General features: G+C 45.8%; 1 protein-coding gene across 13 annotated transcripts in view; it reads left to right on the forward strand.

The window, feature by feature from the left end:
* Positions 1-25,842, forward strand: part of RBFOX2 (RNA binding fox-1 homolog 2) — a 170,915-nt gene that overhangs the window by 56,840 nt on the left and 88,233 nt on the right. Inside the window, exon 1 of one of the 13 annotated variants that reach the window (XM_087764325.1) lies at positions 2,596-2,732. The exons of 11 other annotated variants lie outside the window; for them this stretch is intronic. In XM_087764325.1, the coding sequence (XP_087620451.1) occupies positions 2,718-2,732 (15 nt within the window). In that variant the 5' untranslated portion in view covers positions 2,596-2,717. Of the gene's footprint in view, positions 1-2,595; positions 2,733-25,053; positions 25,199-25,842 lie in introns of those variants that run through there. One more of the 13 variants, XM_087764322.1, reaches the window with a different exon arrangement.

A 25,842-nucleotide genomic window follows, 5' to 3' on the forward strand; every position in this document is an offset into this window, starting at 1 on the left:
GAGAGGTGGTAGCCTAGTAGCAACAGTGGCAGATGAATTTCAAGCCAGTATTTGGATCATTCGAGGAGAGTTCATAGGTCTTGTTTTGCTTTGGAGGTTGATGTGACCTGTCCAGCTGTGGAGTTCCTGGGATGAGTTGTTATGAGTCCCAGTTGTTGAAGTTAAAGAACAGCCTTATTCTGAAAGTTTTTCTTTTCTCTCCCATGGAAGAGTAGCCTAAAGGATGTGAGTGCCTGGGGAGGAAGGGAGAGAATTTTTATTTGTTTGTTTGTTTGTTTTATTTGGAGCTTGTTGGTCACTCTTCAACTTAGTTTTAAGCACTCGTCTTCTTCAAATCTTTTATGGAAATCCATATGAAATAGGATTTATTTGGGTTTGCTCACCTAGTCCACATGTCTTCTCACTTTGTTCTCTGCATACAAGGAATCTCAGCTTTCATTAAAATGGTAGTAAGATCATTTTTGGATCAGGATTCTGGATCAGAAGGAAATCTTGAAAATGCCATCAAGCTTATTCGGTGCAGAAGTGTCTGCCTGAATCTGCAGGCTGGCTGAACTAGTAGCTACCACTGGTGCGACCCTGCTGCTGAAATGTTAACTGAAGTGTCTAACCGTGATGCAAATGTCAGCATTGCCACTGTTTCGCTCCTCTCAGAGCATTTGAGAACAGGTTTATGGATCACATGCTTTGCTCTTTGGAGACTGTGGTGCACAGGCTTTAGTGCAGTAAGTGATTTTTAGGAACATTGCTTTTCACCCTCTCAACCTGACCTCTCATGCCAAAAGGTGAGAGCAGATGGGAGTCCCAAGAGATGCTGCAGTTGAACAACCCTGTGACATCTGAGCTTCCCGAATCGGGGCTCCTGCTCCTTACCCTGACCAGCAGGGCTTGGGTTTTCCTGGCTGGAAAGCCAAGCGGCTTCCTGCCTGTCTCTAATGAGCGTGTCCCCGTGGTTGCTATATCCTGGTCATGGTGATAAGCCTTTTCTCTAGTTTTTTTATGCAGGACCAGAACAACAGTCATGCATTTCCTTATTGCCCGTTGGCATCCCATGTGTTTGTGCCTGTACCTGGGACGAGCCTGGCCTGGGGTGCATTTGGGGCTTGCTGAAGGTGAGGGGAGCTTGGGGAGCACGGAGCATGCCTGGGATGTCCGCGCCCGCTGGGACGGGAGGCACATCAGTTTGTTGCCCCACGTAGATAGGGCTTGACTTGTGGGTGGAGCGCGGCAGGCCGCATGGCTGCTTGCTTTGCTCCAAGCCCCCTGGATTGCGTGTAAGTAATCTGTAAGTAAAGGGAGTAGAGGTGATATGTGAAAGAGCACCATTTCTATATCTTTAGCTGAGATAAAAATATTTCTTCAAAACTCATTTCCAAGGAGACCAGTGCCTCAATGAAAACATGATTTTCTTTTTTTCTTCCCCCCCCCCGTTTGAGAAGAGGCCAATTTTAACTTAGCATTTGGAGCCCAGTGAGGGAAGTCGATTCTTCATTTTGAGGTGGGAAGGGAAGGGGGCCGAGAAACCCGTTTTCCTAGTTTGGAAGAGCGGTTTAACTGATTAATGAGATGAGAGGTGACACTTGTGCTGTGGCATCAGGCCTGGGGGATGGGACGAGGATTTGCTGGTGCGGGGAAGGGCTTGCTGGAGCTTGTCGAGGTAGCTGGGGCAAGAGTGTCTGCTCAGTGCGCCTTTGCTGGGGCTGCCGCCCCACCAGCAGAGCTCTGCAAACCTGAAATTGGAGAGCGGGCTGGGAGCGCAGGGCTGCGAGAGGGCGCTTGTCCCAGTCAGACTTGGGGGGAAGCTGCCTCCGGGCAAGTGGGAACCTGATACGCTCGGAGGAACCAGAGCCAGCTGCTGCTTTCCCTTTAGCAATATGCAAGTCTGTAAAATACTCATGCAGAGCCACCTGCGAAAACAGATTAACCCCTTTATCTGTGAGTCGCTTCTCTTCCCCAGCTCGCGCCGACGGTGGTTGTTTCTCCTGCGGGAGCTCCAGGGTGGCTGGCACACCACAGATTTTCTCCGTAGCTTCAGGATTCCTGTAGTTGTGCTCCTCAGTGCCTGTCAGTGGTTAACGATTAAATACAGCTACTGAATTGTGACGGAGTTTTGGGTGTTGACTAATGGGGTGGATGAAGACGTGCAGAACCTGCCTATGGCACCGTGCACGGCTCCTGCATCTGCAGATGATTCCTGGAGAAGCAATTAGCGGGGTGGGGGGGAATGGGTGCTCATCCACAGTGACCTTGGAGGACAACGCTCTGCCTCATTCATGTCTAAAGATCCCTCTTCTAAAGTAAGCACGCTCCGGCGCTGGGAGCCGGACTGCATTTATTACTAACCCCACCCATCCCTGCCTCTTGCAAGAATCTTGTGAGGCCGAGATTGTGTTTTTAGAAGCAGAATGACAGAGAGAAATTCCCTGGAGGCGAATGCAGAGTGTGTGCTGTGCACGCCAGTACAGACACACGGGGCTGGGAACTCCCAGGGAGAGATTAAGTGCGAGAGAAGAGCGCAGAGCAGCCAGAGCTGGAGGAGGGGGGTGGAGGAGGCGAGACGCTTTCTAAGCCTCAAACCGAGCCGTTTGGATTTTTTTTTTCTTTAAAAAACAAAACAAAACAAACCCTCAACCAACCTCGGTCTCGACAATCTTAACTGAAGTGCCTCTTGCGTTGCCGGATCATCTCACTGCTGGGTTTGAAGGACCCAGGCTAATATGATGTACCTCTGGGTGAGTAGAGAAGCGTGTGTGAGGGCTTGCACACTTTGCACATATAAGGAATGGAAAGCTGAAGGACTCTGCACTAATGTGAGTGGCCTTCGCTGTTGGGTTTAGAGCTCTCTGCAGCCTCTACACACAGTGGGCTGTAGTTTGCCCTTGTAAAAAAGAATATTTAGAGCGAGTACTGTTAACTGGGTATCGAGCAGGCTTTTCCTGCGGTTATAAGTTCCTCTGGAGAGAACAGTTTTGGGCAGGTGCCTTGGAGACAAAATTTTTGGTATAATGCTGCTCACTGTCTGCCATCTGTGAGACCTGTATATATATATTTTTTTTTTCGTGCGTAAGACTGTTCCCATGTGCCTCTGCTTTATGGGATTTTGGTGTTACTGAGAGACATCCCAGGCAGTAGAAGAGTGCTGCTGAAAGGGATCTGTAGTCACTGAAGGTTAGGAGAGGAGCAAGAAGCAAAGAGCTAGTTTTGGAGTTTGGGGCTTTGGGGTAGGGGGAGAAGCTGTTTCAATAAAAGTTGGATGCAAGGTTGTTTTTCCAGAAGTGACACTGTTACTTGAGTTTCTGGTGGAGTATGGAAAATAATTTCAGGAAAAACATATGTAAAGTGTTACATAGATCCAGCAAGCAAAGTAAAAGCATATATAAAAGCATATATATTTTCAGCCTTTGAGCAAGGACTGGAATTTCCTCTGGAGCACTCAGCTGTTAGGCTGCTCAGTTAGTCATCTACGTGTAGTTTTGTCTGCTCCTGGGCACCCTTGAGATCAGCAGTTTGCCCTTGGGTTCCTTACCTAGATACGTGAGGTGAAGAGTAATCAGTTCCCAACTTTTTGTTTGTTAGTGGTTTTGTGTGGTGGTTTGGGTTTTTTTTGGTTTTTTTTAAAATCTGTTTGTAACTCTGAAGGTGGGGGTTCTCACTGCTGCTGCTTTTAGAGTCCGGCTCCCCATCACTCCCAGGAACAAACACTGGTTTATTTTAGCAACAAAGCGAGCCTTGGAACCCGGGCAGAAGGACCTGACTTCCCTCCTTTGCACATACACACACTATCTTTGTTGCAAGGTAACTTGATTCTGCGCTGGAGTATGCACACTTGCCTGGTTTCGTCCAGCAGGCCCTGCTGGCAGGCACGTCCACCTCCTCCGCTCTTCGCCCCCGCCGCAGCCTGGCGTGCGGGACCCCAAACTGGGGTGCCGGTTTTTAGCGAGAAAGGCTGGGCAGGCCCCGTGGCTCAGCTGAGATTTGTGCTTCATTTGGTGGGTGGCGTCAGAGGAGAACTAACTCAGCCATGCCTCTGATGATTTTAGATAAGCAGTGAACAATGGAGATGTTCCTTGCCCGGCTGCAACGTGGAGGACACCAGCGAGTGGGGGAGCCGAGGAGAGTTGCCCTGCCATCTCACCCCCTGCCGCTGGCGAGGGGTGCCTGAGCACCATAGTATAGAGCGGAGCTGTGAGCCTGCGCAAAGACCGGCTTCGGCCCAAAATGCGAAGCGCTGTCCTGGATTCTGAAGAGAGGGTTGAGTTTTGGGATGCGTGCCAGCGGACGAAGACCGGTACCCCTCCGTGGGCTGCTGCTTCTGCCTGCGCCCTAAACTTTGGGCGGCACTGTTGCTGCACTTGCGTTGCAGTTAAACTTCAGAGGAGTGGGGAAAATAAGTGTTAAATGCTTGAATAGCTGAAGGGGTTTTAAGGGCATCATCTGGGCATCGTGCCACGATAATTAAAAAAAATTAGTGGATTTGTGCTATCTGGATATGATCTTTCCCTTCTCAGTACAGGTTACCCTGTTACTTTCAGGGAATCTTCCCCTCCTTGGTCCTTTCAGGAACCTTTTCTTCCGTGCCCATTTGTGTTTCTGCTTTAAGCTCTTTTTATCCTGACGGGCTACATAACCTTTAGCGGTGAGAACAAGGAACCCCGAGTGACAGATCTGGTTTGGCGTGGGGTTTGCTGTGCCTCGGCTGTGCCGGTTTCTTTCTTCCCTGCTCACAGGTTCCCCCCAGCCCGTACCCTCCTTGTTCCCCATCCTGTGTTGTTTTCTGTTCTGTGCCTCTTGTCCTTGGAACGTCAGGACTTCAGGAGATGCATGGAGATTTTGTACTGAGTCATTCCTTAATTCAGTGCATGAAGCTACATTAATGCAATGTTAAATTTGAGGTTTTAAATATGCAAGTCCTGAAATCCAGAATTAAGGTTCCCACAGCAACCATAATGTTTCCCCCCCCACCCCAGGGGTGTACGTTACAGAATTATCTTCCTTGAAGAGATTGTGCAATATCGAATGCTGTCACATTTGACAAATAATAAAATAAAAAGGAGAACGCGCCTTCCTCTGCAACTGTAGTACGGTGTGGATACTGAACCCAGAAGTGCAGGCTACCTGCAACATCACAGTCCCTGATTATAATGCTGTCTCTGAAATGAAGTGGCGGTGTAGCCTTGGTTGAGACTGACATTCCTGCTTGCTGAACTGTATTCCCTCAGGTGAAACTCGTTGCAGGATACTCTTAAATGAGGGCCCTGTAGACTGCAGGGGATTGTGGGCTGTGGAGAGCTGGAGAGTGGGAAACTTAAAATATCTGTCGTGGTGACCTAATGCTTGGCATTGTGAGGGAAGTGAAGGCGGCAGACTAGCTGTGCCATTAAATATCAAGAGAGACTATTTATCTTAACACTTTTATTGTGTAGGATGCAGTTGTATAAAATCTTTCTAAAGCAGAGATGGTATGATAGTCTTTCTGATGTTGCAAATCCTTTGAGTGCATACATCTGATCGTCAGTGTTGCAACTCAAGGTGGGTACTTTGCCTTATGTATAGGAGGTACATATAGGAGTTCTGTTTTTGCAGACGAGTATTTTGTTCGTAGGGGACCATCTAAATCTACCTCTGTCTCTTCTCTCACTCATCCCCGTTCGCCTGCAGCTGTCTAGGCTCCTGAATTGCTCAAGAGGGCTCCTAGTCATCAGTTCTCTGGATGGGACATGGGGTAATTTGGGCTATGAAGGTGAGAGGGTCTTTGTTCGGAGGGAGGTGTGTACTGACTGCACAGGGGCAGGTGTTCTGCTGGCAACAGCCGGGAGCAGAGTGGTTTGAGTGTGGGAAAAGTGTTCAACCCTTTTCTGGATAAGAAAGCCCTATTTTTTTCATTTATGAGCAGATGAATCTTTGTGTACTGTGAGTCATAAGATATAATCTAGAGTAATTTCATTCCAAGTATTTTCTAAAGAGCATGATGTGTTCTGAGAGTTGCATGTATGAATGTTGCCTTGTTGGAGGTCTGTTGTTACAAGAAAGGTTGAAAGGAAAGGGCAGCAGCCCTAGCAAGCAATTTATCAACCGTCCTTCTCCTGTGCTCAAAGACAGCTGAAACTATCAAAGGCAGGAGGGACCAAGGTAGGGGAGGTCCATGCTGTTGCTAGGCTTCTGGTAGGAAAGCACTGGATTCATCACTCTGATCTCAGATTATAGTGGGTATAGATAATTTCCTCATTTCTCGCAGCCATGTACAGAGTACATGCTGAGTGTTTGTGAGAGGGCTGGCTGCCTATTGCAACTAGAAATGATTTCTTTCTCTAGAGCCCTGTGAAAGTGAAGATCTTACCTAGACCTACTAATTATCTACCACACAAGCAAGAATAGTGCTAGTAAGCTTGCCAAGCTCATTTTGAAATATTTTTTGTTGTTTTTCTTCCTGACCTGCCGTTCACTTGCTTTTTTGTCATTTTTGAAAGCCTCTCTCTGCATTCAGTGGAATAATTTTTCCCTCTAGGCTCCGAGCTCATCAGCTTTACCACCAAGGGACTGGAAACCCAACTCTGCTGCCAAACTTGGGTCTTAGGAACGTGCTCTTCCTCACACCGTGTCTTTCTATTATTTGGGTTTTTTTTGGTTGGTTTTTTTTTTTTCATGAGAGGTAGCTACCACAAGTGAAAAGTATGGTCATTACAGCGTGGTTTTCAAAGCATGCGTTTGATAGCAGCAAAGCAAGTGGCTGTCCAGGGAAAACGGCCTCCCTCCTCTGTTCTGGTGCCAAGCCTGAGGCAGCTATTGCTGGGGAAGTCTGGCTGTGCCTGTAGGTCTGTGCCTGGAACCTGTTTGGTAGGAATGGCAAATAAACACGTCAGCCATCAACTGAAGCTCTGACAGGACGGAGAGCGCGCAGTTGCTGTGTGCGAAAGGTGCGCACACGCTGTGGTCAGCGCTGAGAGAGGTTAAGATGTGGTAGCCTCTGGGAGACTGCGGCTGTGAGGGTGCAGGAAGGTTTTCCTGAATGCGTGTTAGAGGTCAGGTCTGGGTGAATTTTTGTGAATATTGTAAAAGGCACTTTGTGTTAATATAAACACCGATTTTGAATTCTTGCTCTGGAGCAGGAACGCCCTGGAAAATCATGAAATGGAGCTCATGCAAAGAATCCCGGAGCTAGTAGCCTGTCAGCTGATTGCCTAGCCTGCAAGACCCTGTGGTGCCATACTGTGGCATGCATATGTAGCAGCTTGAATCCAGAAGTAATATAGTTATGTTTGTCCAGCACTGCAACTGAGATAATGAGTTCTGCTGCTCGATAAGGTTTATTAGCTTTGGTGCAGCACCTCGTGAACATGGCTATACTGCTTCCATACCCCAGCTGCTCCGTGCACAGCTGGTTTGGGGATGTCTGCATTGTGTTCCCCTGGGGGTTAGTGTGACAAAGCAACTTGCATCTATGTGCGTCTAGGGTTTTATACAGACTTTGGAGATTTGGGAAATAGAGAAAGAAGATTCTATAATCTAGAAAGAGATTATATAATGTGACCGCCTGTGTTATTAGAGGACTAGAGTTGATAATGCAGGTGATCTTTTCCAGTTCTGTGTTCTTGCAAGCCTGTAATCCTGGAAGGCGTCAAGGTCACTACTGAGACAAGAAAGTCCAGTGCAGTTCAAAAAGAGAAGGCATTTCAAATTGAGAAGCTGGCTTCAGGGAAGGGAGATGCGGGATCAGGATAATCTATTCTGTAGGCTACATTTGATTAATATAAAAACAGGTAAAATCAGTGCCCAGCACATTGCCATCACGTTCAGGAATTTCCTTCCCTGATGAGTCTAAACAAAAGAATTAGAAGGATGTAGGCTGGCTGGGTCGGTATGAATTTCTCCAGCAGCTCTTCTGCCTGTCTGCTCTATTCCCACCTGTCCAAACAGCGATGAGCACAGGGGACTCTGTTTGCTGTAAGCCTGCCCAAGTCTTGGGAGACTGACAGGGACCAGGTCCTGTTTAAGTTAGTTTTTCACCAAACAGCCTGTTTATCTTGGAAGGGAGAGGATAAACCGTAAGAGAATAAGAAGAGAATAAATGTCAGCCTTCCTGGTTTCCAGCTGAAAGCTTGAGGAGAAGTACAGATAATAGCGATTTGAGACTGAACATCTGTGTTTCCTGCACTTCCCATGGTGCTTATTTGCAAATCTTAATTCCAGCAGCGCCAGAACTTTACCCTTGTCCTAATCCCCAAGGGTACGGCTGATGGTATAGGAAAGGTCTTTGAGTAGATTTGAATTTGGATGGCTTTTTTTGCCATAGCACTAAGCAGTCACGAGGGTATCAACCGTGTACGTGTGCATGCTTAACCAAAAGTATGACTGGATGGCTTGTGCGATCAGCTGGAAGAGATCCCTTCGTCCTTCAGTGAGGGCTACTGGGTACAGCAGGAGTTTGAGTCAGGTTGTGGGGTCAGACAAAATGTTTTCTTTAGGGAGTTGTCGGTTTGGAGGAGGATCTGTGATCTGTATCCGCAGTACTGCGGCTCTGGATGGTACTCTGTACCAAGGGTGATATGATGCATCCTGCGGCCGTGCATCAGAGAGGCAGGCTGTGCTGATGGACCAGTGCAGATAGTTTCGCGCTGGAAGTGAAAACGGGCTTGCAGAAAATTAAGAAATCAATCGAGGATGTGCTTTGTGCCCTGCAGTGCTAAATTCTTTTGCTGAAAGTGTTAAAAGATTCCTCAAAGCTGTGAAGAAGCTTAAACAAGTAATTAAGTTTCCCTCGTCTGTCCCTTAAATTTAGGTTTCATTGTTCTCAGAGTCCTACGTCTCATGACTAATATACTGCCTGCACAATGCTCTGGCTGATTTTTTACCAGATGGTTCTTGGGTCTGTAGCTGAATCCAGGGCAAAGGCAGTTAGTCTTTCTCTTGCCTCAAATGAAACATGCTGTCCCCCACACAACGCTCTAATTGAATCTTGGATATTAAGACAACGATGAAGTGAAAATATTTTGACTAGATGACAATTTTTTTTAGATATTCTTAGGGATTATTATTCATCATGCTTTAAGGAGCTGGCATAGGATGATACCGGAACACTCCTCTGTACTTTTTTTATAACTTTTAAGTCATCTAGTGTTGAAACAAAGTTTAAATGCAGAAAAGTGCTGAAATTCAAATATGTATCCGTGGCTAGAAAATAGAAAACGTGCGGTGCGGTCTGCCTGTTGCTATTTTTTAATGTCTCATTTCTGTCGTAACGACCTCCTTTTTCATCCCGCCCTCAGTCACTATGGTTAGTGTCTGCTTGCGTCCATGACTTACCTTTTGGATGGAGAACCCTTCTGAGTAAAGACAAAGCGTCCCTCGGGAAGGTGGCAAAGCCTATTTGGCAGCATGAGTGGGATACGTAGCCCCATCAGGACCATCTCAGTAACGCTGCAGAGCGGCTTTGCTCACAGGCCTGTTGGATCTAGCAGTAGTTTCAGCTATTTCCCCCCCACCCCAATTTATTACACTGAGATTTTGGCTGCTGCTCGAGTGAGGAGGAGCAGTGAATGCTGATTACTTTTTTTGGTCCAACCAGCTGAAAAGTAGAAGCACATAGAGCGTAGGTGAGGCTATTGATCTTTTCAGAAATGGGCGGTATCTGCATTTTAAAATTTTAGTGTTGGGGAAATTTTTCTTCTGCAGCAAAAACTTTGCTGGAGTGTATATAGTGTATGTGTAACTGCTGTTTTTAAACACCTTTAGGACTCAGAAGTGCTGTAGAAATACGAGATGCTTTAATACTTTTTCCTTGCATGGGGAGCATTGCTCTCCAATGCAGCTGTTTAGCTGTTGCGAACAGGTGTGTGATAAACACCCCTTCCCTCTTCCGCCGAGCAGGGTGGTGATGGATGCCCTCTCATTTAAATATGCATGTTTTTCTCTCCTACAAGAATAAAAATTTTAAAAATAGTATACATATCTAGAAAGAACCGAGTGCCTTGTCCTGTTTCCCTCTTTCCCTCCCCCCCCACTACCAACTCAAATTACCAGCAAGCTTTGGAAACTTGGGCAGGGGAATAGAGGTGCAGCTGGCCTGCATGTGTTGCACCAGCTGTAATGCAAATGATACATGCTGAAAGAGGCTTTTCTCACTTTTGTAATTCTTGGATATTGTTGTGCATGGGGACGTGCGACAATTTGTTTTAAATGTGTTTGCTGATATGTTCCGCAGAGTATACTGCGTCCTTTGTTCCTCGCCGGCAAGAGACAATATCAAAATCCAATTGCCTGTCGGCAGCATGTCTGACTGCAGCTGGGACTGTCCTCCTGGCTTTCCCATCCATCAATCCTGAGGTGATCCCATCACACTGGATAACAGTTAATTTAGAGCTGGCCGGAACACGGACTTTGGTAAATCCTCAACTTTCTTGGATGTTTGGACAATTTGTTATAAACCACTTTTTTTTTTTTTTTTTTTTTTTTTGTCCTTTGTTTCTGAAAGCAGTAGTACCTGCTGCTCTTCTGCTGTGAGAGGGCTGAAGGGGGAAGTGCCTGGCCGACCTGCACACCGGTTGTCTCTAGGTACCAGTCAACTTTTCCGACGCTTATCCGAAGCAGTAAAAGCACGGGCGCTGGGCGTTCAGTTGTGTAAAAACAAAAGCTGATGTTGATTTAATCCCATTACGTTGCGTTGATCTCTCAACCACTGGACTCTTAGTAGGATTCCAGCTTTAATCCTGTAAGGATCAATCTGGCCCGTTGCTTTTCTGTCCTGATCCTAAATCCCCCTTTAATCTTGTTAATTATACCAGGCCTTTTTTGGTTTCGTTTTTTTTTCCCTTGTGGACCAGCAAAATCGCATTAAATCTTCACGTTGCCATCTCTGACCTGGCGTTTTTACCCTTTGTTCATCCTGTTGAGGATCAAGGTGCTCCTGAAGGCTGGTTTTACCATTACAGTGGTGCCACATCAGCCTTTGGTGGTCTGGTGCCTGCTGCTTCAGATTCCCGTGGAGTCAGCTAGTCACGCTATTGTGCTGAATCCCGCCTGGTCCTGTTCAGGATTTTTTTTTTTTTAATCTATTTGTTGTTTGATGTTGCGCTGTCTGAAGGGGATGGGAAATCGTGGAACATGAGAGCCACTTTAAGAAATAAATTTGAATAAAAAAGATTTTTGGAGCAGAATTCCAATGACTGGCATTGAAGGTTTTGGGGGAGAAGACAGTTTTAGGGAATATGGAGCGCTCCTAGGGTGCTGAGGCAAAGACTGAAAAGGAAGGGGGGGTCCCAGGAGAAGGCTTGGACAGTCCCGTGGTCCACAGATGTATTCTGAAGGTCACGGAGAAATTCAGCTGCTTGAATCAGCCTGTTTTATGTTTACGTGTGTTCAGTGGCTTAAGGAGAGGAATAATGCGCATTCAGACTTGAGGCTCTTTATCTTCACGTTGCACTGTCTGCAGGCCTCCAAACCCAGTGCTGCCTTTTCTGTGTAATGCACAAGGCCAATTTCTCAGTGTGACAATCTGCTCCTGGCACTTGCAATAATAGAAACTCACTGTGCTTAATGTATTCATCTCTGGTATTTCCTACACTGTAAAGAAGAAAACTAACCCAAAATTGCACCTACATTTGCTGTAACTCGATCAAGAGCTGACAGATCATTTCTGGAACATGTCTGTGCTGGGATCCTGACCACTCTGCCAAATTTTATGCCTTTATCTTGCAGTGCTGCTCCTTCCCTCTTCCCTGTTCATGCTGCTCTGCCTCACCCAGCAGAAGGCTTCTGCTTTTCCAGCCTTTCAGCCAGATCCCAACTTCCTACTGTCTTGCCAGAGCACTGTGGGTCTGATTTCCCTCCTCGCCAGAATGCAGGCTGTAGGGACAGGTCTGCCATAGAAGTAGCCAAGCTGATTCCCTTTTAAACCAGATAGAGGGGAGACTGGGTTTGAATCACAGAGGATGAGCTCTCTTGATGCGTTTATTCTAATTAAAGCAGCCCTGGTGCTCAGTTTTTGGAAAACATTTAGGGCCATGACAAGAGGCGGCAGTTGCTTTTAAGCAAATGTGGGGATTTTCCCAGCAGTTCTAGGGTTAAGGAAATTGCAGAGGGGGGACATGGTGACTGTGTTCCCTATTTTTGTGTGTTGCCAGTAGCGAGAAGGGGGAAACTTTGATTTCTAATCCGCTTTGGAGAAGGCTCCGTATCAGGGCTGCACAGAAACATCCAGTCAAGCAGCTCCTTTATCATAAAGGGGATTTTAATTAAAACTGTTCTCGCATCATGAGCGGAATGAGCGTCAGTGCCAGCCAGCCCTGTACTGGGCATTTATCTCCTTCAAACCACATTACCAGTAATTGCTGCATTAAATCAAAGTCGAGGGAGATTACAGGTCTGAATTGGGCAGGCGGCCGGTGCCAGCGTGGGGAGCTCCGTGCTGCCGAGCCGCTGATATGGGAACCCCCTCCGCCCCCCAACCGGGGGTGAAGAGTCGGAGGGCTGCTGGATCCCAAAAAGCCCTTCTTATTACGGGATGGGAATTTTTGTCATAACCTAGGAGGAGTGGCAGGCTGTATGCTTGGAGCATTGTAAGCTGCTTGTGTTTTTCTATTAACTTCCTTTTAAAACAAACAAACCCAATAACAAAACAAACCCTGTGGCATTGCCATCCCACTCCTGTCTCCTGTTTGGATCCACCACAGACATTCCCTTTCGTTCATCCTCCACTGCTTATTCCAGCCCTGAAACTCGAGAATAAATTGCTGCTTCTCTTGATACGTCCCTTTCTCTCTACCCTCCTCGTCACAGCTCTGCTCTGGAGCTGCTAACTTGGTCCCTCTCTGCCCTGACATGGGAGGGCTTCTCCCCTTCTTCACCTCTCCCCCCACTGAGGAATTGTATCTTGCTTAACCTGTGGTTCCTTTGGCAACTATGGCTCATTAGTTCATTTAATTATTTTTCTAGGTTTTTAAGCATTCTGTTGTCTCTAGCTCTAGAGCAGCTGTTTCCCTTCTTCTTGTCCCTATACTTTGACCTTGGTGGCTCCAAAAACCATCGGATCATCCTAGTGTTGCTCTTGCATCCACTCTCCAGACCTCTGGCGGGGTGAGGCTGAGGAATGGCCGTGCCCATGTGAGGTTTTAGGCATGTGGACTGCCTGAGGTAATTAGATCTCTGTGGGCAATCACTGAACTAGCAAAAGGTGGCAGCTGGATTTCTAGGGGCTGTTATTAGATCTGTCCCATAATTGTAAAGAAGATAAGTCAGGAACAGAAAGTGCAGAAAGCATGGGGTTTTTTTTGATGTGGCCGTCATTTTCTTTGTTTTAATCTTCATGGCGGTTATGTATTTTCCTGTTCTATTGCAGACAATCTGGGGCAGTTGGGTGACAGTGACGGTTTTTCTTCATTTTGCCTAGAGATGCCTTTGGCAATCTGCCATTCTGAAGTTTGCTTCCTGCAGGGTTTGCGCATCTACCACGTTCCTCTGCTGCAGAAAAGGGTCTCATTCCCAGCACCGTACTGAGGACCTGGTAATGTAGTTGAAAGAGGATGCTGCAGCTCGACCTGCCTGCTAAAGCAGTTCAGTTGCAGTCTGTCGAGCCGTATTAGATTTTCAAGATTCATAGAAGTTTCTCAGAAGCTGTCTAATTCAGAGCAGTTGCAGGAGGTGTGCCTGCTGTGCCCCTTCAGAGCTTGAAGTTGCAGCTTTTGCTTCATTACAATGTGAGCTTGAGATGCAGCTTAAGTATTGCCCTACTTTAACTCTGGCCTACGCATGAATCTCTAGTATGAGATAAGTGCTTCTTTTAAATTCATGTTAAGAGACCCATAAAGCCATAGAGGCTGAAGTTTGAGTGCTGCCGATATCCAAGCTGATAATGCAGAGGGGTTGCAGTTAATTTTTGCGTTGGTAGTCCTCTTACCATGAAGTGAGAGTAGCCCCACTGCAGAGCAGCTGGAGAGGTGTGCGTAGAACATGAGCTAACTCTCTGGTGGAGATTTCTTGACAGTGACAGAAAACAGAGATAAAGGTTTTCATGGGAGCCAGGAAACCGTCTTTATGGCTTCCTGGTTTGGGGACAGAGGATGCAGATATTGGCAAATTGGGGTGAATGAACATGTGCGAATTTTTTTGTAGCGGTCACAGAAAGCTGCTGAACAGAACAGGTATCGTGATTGTGCAGATGGTGCAACTGGAGAAAGCCCTCGGTGGTTGTTGTCCAGGGATTTCAGCTGCTGTGGCTTGTTCTGGAACTTGCTGGGAGTTGAAGCTAGCCCGCAGGAAAGGCTTTTGGACTGAGCCGTGTCAGGCTTTACTCTGTCCTCTTGGCTCTCGGGGAGAAGTGTGGGTAACAGTTAGCTGATGTGCCCGTAGCAGACCTCTGCACCCACATCTTGGGATTTTGTGAGAAGAAAAAGATTTCCAGAATTCTGATCACTCCTGCTTCCTCAGGAATAGATAGGTTTCAAAAAAACCCAACCAAACAAAATCTAGGTGTTTGCTGCCTTTTACTATTTTTGTCTTAGTCTGAGGCAGAAAGCAGTGTGAAGACTACTTCTTGCCTAAGAGCTGGCATAGCCTCAACATACCTCTTCTGTTCTCCACCACAGCCTTCTACTTCTCCACTAAAACCACCGGAGGAGGGATGCAGCAATAACTAGCACCTCTGCCCCAACAAGAGTAGTCCCTGGGGTCACTCCCTACATTAAAGCATGACTTGCTGCTGTCACCATTTGTTTAGCGTGTCTGACTTTCCTCTTTCAGGGTAAACTGCGTCGTTCTTGCCAAACCTCAGCTTTACGTGCTATTTCTGGATCCTTTCTGTGCACTCAGCAAATGCACCGAACTCTTAACTACAGCACTTCTGGTATTTTGCTCTTGAATCTGTTTCGAGCTGCCTGAGTTTGGGATTTTTTTTTTTTTATTTTTTTTAATGGGAATGGGGAAAAAGCAGGATTCATCATCTGAAGCTTAGCAGTTGAGCAAGATTTTGAACTGCGGCCTACACAAATTAATGGACAGATGTAATTCTTCTATCATGAAATTGTCTTTGCAGATTTATGCTGAAGGTGTCATTCTGTATACTGCCACGCTGGAACTGTTTCCAAATGATTTCCTGAGATTTATTCAGTGACCTGCTGTTGCAGCAGCTAAAGGTCCTGCCTGCATATTCTCCAATTCCTCAGTTCCTGCCAGTAATGCAGTCTCAGACCCAGCTATCTCACGCACACTGTGCTGCCTGTTTATTTCTCTTTTACTTCCATTCAATTAAGAGTTTAGTTTAATATTTTTGACATGTTTTGTCTCTTGCTTGCACAGTTACAGCGTGTGGGCAGCTGCTCTGCTATTCTGGTTGAACCAAGTTGGGCAGGGAATGCCTTTGCTCCTGCGTCAAAAGAACAAAATGCTGCCTGAAAAAAACCTTTCCCCCAAATTCTGCTTTTGTTTGTGTAGCTGGGAAGCCATGCCGCTGTAAGGTAGGGATACATTTAAGTCGATACTAGTGTAATTTATTGTGTGGACACTCTTTAACTTGGAACAAGTACCTATTTCTATTTTAGTTTGTCATGTGGAAGCAATTTGATAAGCCGGGAGGAGAGATGGGGAGAAAAGTCCATACCAAAACCATCTCCGTTAGGGAGCAAGCACTCAGCTAGATGAGTAAGAGGCTACATACTGCAATGCTGTGCGATAGTTCATCACGTGCTCCCTTCACCCCAGGCAAAGGCGAGGTAAAACGAAAGTGGTTTATCCCACGAGTATTTGCAAAGGACCGGGAACGCGCGTGGCGTCGCCGACGGCCCCGCGGCTGCCAGGCGGCGACTCGCTGGTGGGGCTGAGATAACGGCATAACTATACTTACACTGTGGGGGAAATCGCCTGTGCAGTCCAGCCCTGGTTTGTGATTCATTCAATTAAAAATACTTGGTGAGAGTATCTCTGATACTACCATCTGGTGACTTTTAATAATATTTATTCTTAGGAAGATAGTTCTTTAATTAAGGAATTAACCTTAATTTTTGTAGGCTTAGCATAGATCTGGAGAAATGCTCAGGCTTAAGCTTATGTATTTCGTAGAAGTGTCAAGTCTTTCTTTTTTGGATCTCCCCGTTGTCCCCTTAAGGATCAGCTAATTGAGCTGCTGCTGCTTGTTAAGTGAAAAACCAAGTGGGAGTATGAGAGACAAAACGGGCAACGCTTTTCTCTGACTGAGGTTCTGGAGCTAGCCGATAGATCCAGCAGCCTCTGCAGCCAAGGAAAACTGCCTCCACTCTATTCGTTTTCTTTCCCCTCTCTCCACTGCCCTCAAAGGAATATAGAAAGGCAGCGTGGCTGTCATGTAGTATCTAAACTACCAAGAGGAAACTCCTTCTCTTCTTTGATGTTGAAATTCTGCATCTGGACACCTTTTTGTTTTTCATGTAACAGGCAAAAAGCATTTTGATGGACATGTAACATTACCAAGATCAGTGCATATACAAGTGGTCCCAAAAGAAAGCTGTGCTACGATCACCTTCTTTGCCAAATGGCTTAGCCCAAAAGTACACTTATTTTCTTCCTGAAGCAGTGCCAAGCACTTAGAGTTCTCCTTGAAAGGAGGCCCAGGCCCAACACACAGATTTTTTTTTTTTTTTTTTTTCCTTCTTCTCCTCTGAAAGATATGTGTATACTTTCTTTTACCCCTTTATACTGTGCCTCTGGTAATAACTAAGGCGATGGAGCCTGTCTGGTTTTAGAAGCTCCTTTTGGACTTGTTACATGTTATACTCAGGTGTGCTGGAGTTTTCTCAAGATAGTATAATTAAAACCTCTTTTGTAATGCGTGTAAAGCGATGGGTTGGGGTAGAAATGAAAGTTGAAGTTGTGTCTTCTATGTATGCTGCTGGTATATCCAGACTGCTGCCAGCTTTATTTTGCAACTTAATCACTAATATATTTTTGTGAGTTCTGTTAAAGCTGCCTTCCTGGGAGCCAGCTCGTTAGCTAGTGTCGTGCATAAGACCTCGGTTCTGGGAGCACAGTCATTTGACAGAGGATTTTTCAAACTTCAAATGAGCGTTCATTGCGGCCTTATATTTTTTCCTTTGTAATAATTTCAGAGACAGACTTTGAGCAATCTGAGTTTTGCCTGAATTGACTCTGGGTCCTTGTCTGGCAGCTGAAGTTGTGTGGGCAGGATCTGTACTTCCAACTTCAGGAAGACTCTGCCTACACAGATGTAACTTCAGGATCAAGAGTCTTTAGTCTCCTGCCGTTTCACCAAGAGTCTTTGTCTCTCTTGACAGCCATGACTCTGTAGATCAGGTACTCGGAGAGCTTGGTTTCTGGTTGATGAAGATCCAGGCTTGTGATTTCAAGAGTCCTGTTTCGGTCTGTAGGTTTCTGCAGTTTGCTAATGCTACTGTTCTACTGGATAGCTGTAAGAAAGCTCAACAAAACAAAAAAAAGCCAGTTGTCCAGTAAACAAGGGTCTTGCAATATGCTGCTTTAGCAGACCGATGTGGTATCCTTGCTCTGCCTCCATTTTCCACGTCCTTCCCTAAAGCAGAGTTTGTTGAGACTTTGAAAATAAGTGGTACTTAAGAAATAATTATTTTTAATTCTGACCTGTCCTTTTATGCTGTGTATTTGTAATTGTGTTTTAAAACTGTGCTAGCTTTCCAGTCTAGACAAGCCATTAATATTTAATAGCTTTGCGTAGATGATGCAGTGAAGAGCTGAGGTAACAGGATGCAGGTATCTTACGTCCATAGTTCAGCGTGTGCACGGTGCCTGGCTGTAAAGCCACTTTAGATCAGTTTCGGGACTACAGAGCTTGGTTGGGGAGTGTTTAGAGCAGTACAGGCAGACGCAAACAACTCCATCACTCGTAAGTAAGTTGCCTTGCAAATGGAGAATGTGTCGCAGAAGATTGAAAAGGGAGATCTCCAGTGCTTGGAGGGGAAAGGACATGACCAGGAGCTATTTCAGAGCTTCCATTTTATTAAATATTGTCTTTGGTATTTTTATTTCTTAAATTTTCTTGAAATTGTGAATTTTATCCACGAAAACTGGAATGTGTAATGACTGAGGTTCCATTGTCTACCTTGGCAGAAGCAGTGAGTGTAATGGGGCCGTCTTCTCTGCTACATGTAACCTGGTATTTGCTCCTTTCTCTAGCTTTGGGCTTCTTAGGCCTTTTGCCAGAGGGATTTTAGTTTCCTTGGATTCAAAGTGTATTTTTGGTAATTTCATTTGTGCTAATGTGTTTTAGGAACATTTATCCTAATGAACACGAGGAATCAGTAGCACTAACTAATCAGACCGGGTTCAGGCAAGCAGTGGTTCCTGTGGCTTTACCGGCGAATTCAAATTCTTTCCTGTGATGTCCTTATTAAGCTAATCCAACACGCTCTCGTTTGCTTCTGCTGCCACTCCACATCCCCCAGAACTGCTGGTTCCATTTCTGCTTATTGCATCTCGTTCCTGATCTTCAGCATTTGCATGCTTAACGTGTTTTACTCGCAAAGAACGTGCTGGCTTGGTACTGAGTTATTCGCTCTCCTGCATAGCTGATCCACCACCAGACCTTCTTGCTCTTAAGATGAATGTATGTAAAACTGCCAGGTTTCTGAAATGCAAGGAAAAACAATTTATGCAGTCACCTATTTGTCATCATCTTTGCTTCTGCTTGCCATTTCGGAATATTGAGCTTTCCTGTGCATGCTCTGCCTACATTTATGTCCTCCTCACTTGAATCTCTAATGATTTCAGGGTCAAAATAACAACTAGACCATATGTAATTTTTCTAGTCGTTGGTTATATTAAAACTGGGAAGAAAAAAAATCATTCAGCTTTTTGAAAAAATGTTATACCTATTCAAACCAAACAAGCAATACAGCCTGGGAAATGTAGCCGTATACAGCAATGATGATTTTCCAGTATAACTTCTCACCGGGACTGAGCGAAAGCCACCTTCGTGCTCAGGACATGGGACTTGCTTTGGTGCAAAATGAGAATCTCTTGGAGCTCTAAAGATGTAATCTTGGTACTGCGTGCTGTTTGTCTAACACCGGTACGAGCTGGCTGAGCCGCTTGATCTATTTAGCTGCTATGGAAATCAGCACATATCCAGCCAGAAAATGCATCCTTGCTTGCTGGCATGTTTCCTACATTTACATCAGTCTTTAAAAAGCAGAGACATATTGTGAGCTGCTCATCAGATCCCTGATGACCCAGTTTAGCAGATGTAGTGATTGGCTAATTGTTAAAGATGCCATTTTTGGTGGGTGAGAGGAAGAGCATCAGCCAGGCTTCTAGCGATGAAGAGTTAGAATCAGCGGAGGTAAGAGCTCTTTAGTGGGAGTAACTAGATAAGGCTTGGATTAATTTGTCTGGAGAACAGAGAATTATACTAAAGATTTTATAAATTCAGTTTATAAAATGAAACTGTTGGTGTAATTTCCTTAGTAAAGATCAATGTGGTGTAACGACTGTGCAGCATGGAAATATCTCAGACTCCATGCTGTATTGTTGTGTCCCCACAGTACCACAGTTTTTAGCGATTAAAAAAAAAAAAAGGTACATGGAAAATGTCTGGAACTACCATGGATGAACTTCAAGCGTAGGGAGACTGTGGCTAGCTTATGTTCTTATAGCTGTACTTGTAGTTTTGACTTCGCATGCTTGCTGTAAGCAGTCTGTAGAAAGCAGGCAAAGCAAAGCCCAGGGCTGCGGTCTTGCATTTTCCAAAAATGCTCCTCAGTCTGCAGACATCAAAGAAAGCAGTGCATATGAAGCAAAATACTGGGTTTTGAGAACGTTGGGAAAAACTTGTGTAATCTCCATGCCTTGCTTAGTATACAAAAAGAGGACAATTAGGTAAATGCTGCTACAGTAGCATGTAAAACAGTATCTCTAGGCAAAGCGATGAGTGGGTAGGAGATGGAAAACAATAGAATTCAATGCTGTGAAAAGAATAATAAGATTCAGCAGGAACTAGATGGGTGATACTCTTAGTTGAGGGAGCTGGGAGCTGTGTGATCGGTAAATGCACAAACATATCAGGTTGTTTTTTCAGGCTTCTGGCATTAGAAATAACAAGTAGAGGAACCAGAGCTACTGGTGCAGAACATGAAACTGGATATTATAGGGATAATATCAATCTGCAAGAATAGTAATCATGGCTTTAACATGCATTCAAGATTGTGTGTGGTTCAGATAGGGTAGATGTAAAAAGTGATAGGCTGTATTGTATGCAGTGGACTGTAAAGAAGAAAGAAGACTAATACTGATAACGCAGGATCTGTTTCTGGTCAAAATTGCTGTGGGGAAGAATGGTAAAAGAGGTCCCGGAGGGAGTACTGTGAGTCTGCTGTAATCCCTCATAGGACTGGATCTGGATACAAACTCGAGACTCTTGAAATGATGATATTCCCAGTGCCATTAGAGAGATAAATATTAGTATGAGAAATCTTAATTTCTCAGATATAGGTTGGAGAACAAATGCTGCTAATAATAATAGGATCAAAAGATTTCATCACTGTAGCATCATCACCTGTTGTTGAGACAGTGAGTAAATTATTGGTGCTCTGACTATTACAGGAAAACAAGCTGTTTAGAAGCCTCCATGTCCCCACCTTTGGGTGAGGTGATCATGATACAAGCTTTGATACATGAAGCAAAATATTTAATGAAGTCAGTGAACTGGATTGAAAACTCAGACTGGAATGTAGAGGTGTGCGGTTTGGGTTTTTGTTTGTTTGTTTGTTTTGTTAGAGGTACTTTGGACACAAATTCTTGATGATACAAGTAAAGGGGAAAAAGCTTGTAAGAAGAAATTTCAGCCTAACTAGAGGCATAATCACCTTATAAAGGCTATTAGGTGCAAAAAGTGAATTTACAAGGGATGGAAAAAGGACTTATCAGCAGAGACTGCTGTGCCTTTAAAGTCAGGAACTGTAGGGATAAAGTGAGCACTACCAACCTTGCAAATGTTACTAAGAAAATGGGTGACAATTTCTCAAAATACAATTAGAGAGAAGAAAGGAAGATGTGAGGCCCCACTTAGTGTTGAGGATAGTGTAGTTAGTGAGGTTACTTTTGTTGTGATCACAAAATCGAACAAATCTTTTGTTGTTGTTGGAGGTAGAGTTGATCATGGGAGCAAAGGCAGGATGGGTAATGGGCATGAACCTACTGTAGAAGCCACCACGTTGGACATCTGAAAGATCCTAGTACATGCAGGCTGGGCTGGGGAGCGGGCTTGCCTCGGGAACAGTGATACCTGTTCCTGAAAATGAAAGAACTGGTTCATGTAGTTGCAGATCTGATACAAGTTTTTGATCTACCAAATCAGGAGTGCTATCAGATATTTGGAGAACAGGAAGAGTAATAACCCTATTGATGGTGGGGGATGATCTGAGTAAATACAGACCTGTTGGTCCAGCGTCAGCTGTATGCAAAATCTGAGACAAAAATAGTAATTAAAGGCTTGGACACAAATGAAAAATGAGATAAAAGGCAACACAAATCCATCAGAATAGGATTGTGCCATATCAGCCCATCTGTCTTTAAGACAGTAAATTTTCTTAACTTGATATGCATTTTTCTAACGGGATGGTGTGTCTTACTGTAGATGGGTCCTACAGCATCTGGTGATGTGCTGCAGAGGAAAGTACTAATGAGGCTAGCGAAGATGCAGTTTAGTGCTGGAATTGTGAAACGGATTAGGAGCTAACCATGTTGCTCTGGGTAATGTCTTTAAACAAAAAAAAAAAGATGAGCACAGGCTAGATCAGGTGCAAGAAAGGGCTTCTAGAGATTGGGGAATAGCAAGCCTGTCATGTGAGAAAAGACTGGAACAGCTGCTTGTTTAGATGGGTAGAGAGGGGATACATCAAGGAGGTTAATTGTAAGGGAAGGAGAAAATACGGTTAAGCCAGAGGACGGTACTGGCACGTGAACAAAAAACAAACAGAAATTGCTCAGGAATAACGTTAAGCTGGAGACGAACGCAGATCCCAGCTGCTGGGGAGTGATGTTCTAGAGCAGCCTTCTGGCTGGGGTAGCGTAGCTGCAAAACCCAGTTCTACGATGTAGCTTGATAAATTTTATGAAAAGAGTAGATGATGTTGTATGATAGCAATTGATCTCATTCTGTGTGTCAGGAGGCCTTTTCCAGTATTAATATTTATGTAATTTTAGAATTATTCATATGTGTAAGCATTTGCAGGCACAAGGCTGTGATTTTATAACAGTTACCTAACTTGTGTTACTGGAAATGCATGTGCATAGCAGGTTATATGGTAACGTAGTTGGGACTTTATCTCAAAATAAAATTATGGAGTGCAGCGCCATCTTATATTTGGCTAATACTTGTTGTAAGTCAATGTGCAGTGGTAAACCAGCCATTATGGCCAGCCTTGCAGAAAATTCAGTAGTTTATTACTGGTCAATAAAGTCCTGCTGTATCCACCTTGGCACATACAAGTTTAAAACTAGTTTTTGTCATTTAGTTTTCTGTGGGACACAGGAGGCGTGATGCGTTGTTACCAAAGTGTCACCCAAGTATCTTAATGCTGGTTAAGGCAGAGCACTTAACTCTGCATCAAAAACTTTAAAGCACGGCAGTTCTATCTGGGTCTGTAGTTAAAACAACAGGGGAACTTAGGTGATGCTCCCTGCTCCCCCTCCTTGTTTTGTTTTGCCCGTTTGATGGTTATTTATAGATAGTAAGATATCTGCATTAGGATTTGGAAATGTTTTATTCCCCTGAGGCCTGGTTGGAAATGACAAGAATTGAATTGTGAAATAAATATAAGAGTTTTAACTTAGTTGGGGATTTGGTTTTAAAACCTGGGGCAGCAATATGGAGTAGCAAAAACAGGCTGTGGAAAAGACTTGGGTTTTTATAAATTAATGCCTTTTCATAAAAAGATGTTATTGGAGATACTAAATTGCCTGAGTGCATAGTAACGAGCTATGCAAAAGAATGAAGGGCAGGCACCTATTGAACGTGTAGTTACAGAAAGGAGAAGGGAAAAAAAATAGCATTGGCTGTTCAGAGGAAACCAGATGCAATCTGTGCCCCAAAGCGGGGCTTGCAGGGGGAGTGCCGAGAGGTGGCCAGGCAGCCCTCTGAAGGTGAGGAGGAGGAGGAGGCATGATGTGAGCTCCAGAAAGCTGGTCTGGGTCTGGGGCAAAATAAACTGGTCAAAGGCAGAACGAGATGGAAGTTCATTGTGGGAGCCTCATCCTTTTTCCCCAGTGAAGAGATCTAGAAGCATAGCTGCTTTCCCATTTATGGGCAATTAATTTCTGTCTCTGTGCAAATCTTCACACAGAAACAATGGCTATAGAAACTTTTATTTTATTTTATTTTTTTTTAGATGTAGAAAATGTCATGCTTTATACTCCCCAAATTGGCCACGCTCCTTTTGTAAGGAAGAAGCGGCCCCGTTGCCCTACGAAAGCTGATGAGAGTGGGCGGCAGCTGCCGTAACCACTCACCCAGCTTGTAGCTGTCCTTTTCCAAGGCGTTGCAGAAAGAAAGGGCAGTGGGAGCAGAGGACGAGCCAAGAGCTGTCCTGCTGGGCTGGGTGGGCCAGAGGGCTGCGAATCAGGCACCCCTTACCTAAATTACAAACTGCGGTGCATGCAGGTTGTGCTAGATAATGATCCACATATTTAACCTCTTGGAAAAAAACAAACAAACAAACAAACAAACCTTAAGTTTAACTCTTTCTGAGGGGGAGGAAATCATCAGTAATGATGGAAAGGCAGCTACCCCAGAGCTAGGCTGAGGTAGCTGTTTAGTGGTGCACAGCAGCACTACAGAAAAGTTACAGATTAGAAATGCAAAAAAACCCACTGTATGCATTTAAAATGGGAGGGGGAGGAATTTGGATAGCCCTTCTTGGGTTTGATCACTGTAACATGCTTATTTTTGAAACCTCAGAGGGAGGGGTTTTATCACTGCTCTCCTTTGGAGGACAGTGGGAATCGTTTGTGGGTTTGGGCTGTTAACTCTTTGGGAGCCCGGCTTTGGGCTGGCGTCAACCTGGTGCAGTTTGGCGTGGCGACGGGTGAAACCTCATGCGATTTGCTCGGGGAGGTCGGGCCCCTCCGGAGCCCCCCGGCCACGGTCTGTCTTCTCAGAACCAGCAGCGGGCTCCCGGGTGTCCGGTAACGCGTCCGGCATGCAGGGCCGGCAGGGTGAGCCTGCCGGCCTCCGTCCGGGCACCTCCCCATCTGTCCCCGTCGGTCAGGGAGTGGATTCCTCCCTGGGAACGGGGAGCACAGGCTTCCTAAAACAGGCACGACAACTGGCCCTGCCCAGCCGTGCTCCCTTCTCCCCACTGCTCGCCATCCCCTGTGGCAGAGTTAGTCCCCCCCGCCCCCAGTTTGACTGGAACAGCTGAGGGGGGCAACCCGCCTGCCCAAGGCTGGGGTGGTGGGGACCATCCCTGGGCCCGGCTCCCCCCGCCAGCCCCAGTTCCAGCAGCTGTCCCTGCCCGCCTCGAGTGCGGAGGGAGGGAGAGGCGTTAAACGATACGGGCGCATACTCCCTCGTGAAAGAGATCCCTTCAGCGCGAGATATCAGCATGGCTTCTCCCCTCTCCCTCCCTTCCCGACACCAAAGGGTTTTACTATGCTAATCCCAACACCTGTCCCTGCCGAGGACAGCAAGAAGGGTATGGGGGTGGGGGAGGAACAGTCCCATATGTTTTTCCCTGTCCTGGATTGGGAGTGTTCCCTCTGACGCACCTAGAGCCCAGAACATATGCTCTTTTCAGATCCTAAATGCTGTTTGCTTCCTCCCATCCCCGGTGGCGGTGGCTGCGAAGATCCCGTGTCCCCCTCTTCCCGGCAGTCGCTCTGTTTCTGCCCGGGAGTCGCAGGACGCTCCTCAGTTGAGGCTTGCAGGGCTGTTTTCAGTAGGGGATTTCTAATTTTAGGAACCTCTGCTGCCTATGGTTGTGCGCTGCCTTGCTGGATCCCAGAAGAGAGGGGCTGAGCCGAGCCGAGCCAGGCAGCTCCTTTTTATTTTCAGCTGAGCTAGTGTCAACCTGAGTGGCCCCAGAGGCCCGAGCCAAGCACTGCGCAGGGCTGCCAGAGTCCTTCCCACAAGGCTGAAAGAAGGAGACTCGGGTTTGAAGCTTCCAGTCCTGTGTCCATTTGGCCTTTAGCTGGAGGATCTTTGGCTATGTATGGTGTGTATTGTATGGATTACCAATACCCAGTCGTCCAGGTAAGCAAGAGGACAGTGGCGACTTTATAGAGTGTTGGTGTTTGCTCTATATGTTCTTTGGGCAAAACTGGAGCTTATGTGCTGGTTTTGTAGAAGGACACTGCTTCCATGCTGGGCTCCTTGGCTTGGTGCGTCCCAGGCCTTGGCAGCCCAGAGGCTCTGCAGAGGGCTTTGAGGCTCCTGCATGCGAGCGGTACCATTTGACACTTTAACTCCAAGGTCTGTGTTGTTTGAGACTTGTGTGTTTTGGTTTGCATTTTTGGCTTTTTGCTTAATTTTCTTTTTTTTTTTTTTTTTGTAGGGGGGTTGAGCTGACAGCAATGCTGTGCTCTGCAAACTAGTCTGTTGTTGCATGCCTTACTGCATTGTCCCCGTGCATGTGACTTGTACGTGTGACTGCAGTCCGTCCCACAAGGATGGCGATCCACCGGGACCGTCTCCTCGCCTATTTTCCTCCTCCCTCCTCTGAAACCACCCACAAAACCTCGGACAAAGTCTCGGTCGTCACCGTTTTGCTTTTGGAGGTCCAGCGAGGATGTGTAGGGTGATAGGAATGGGTGGGTTTGAGAGCAGCGCTCAGGGCAGGGCGAAGCCTGTATTGCAGCCTCTGCTGGGGGAGGGGGCTATATTTGGAGCACACGTGA

Source organism: Nipponia nippon, unplaced genomic scaffold (genome assembly GCF_047370975.1).
Source record: "Nipponia nippon isolate SJK-2023a ecotype South Korea unplaced genomic scaffold, ASM4737097v1 scaffold_3, whole genome shotgun sequence".
Classification (NCBI taxonomy): Eukaryota; Metazoa; Chordata; class Aves; order Pelecaniformes; family Threskiornithidae; genus Nipponia; species Nipponia nippon.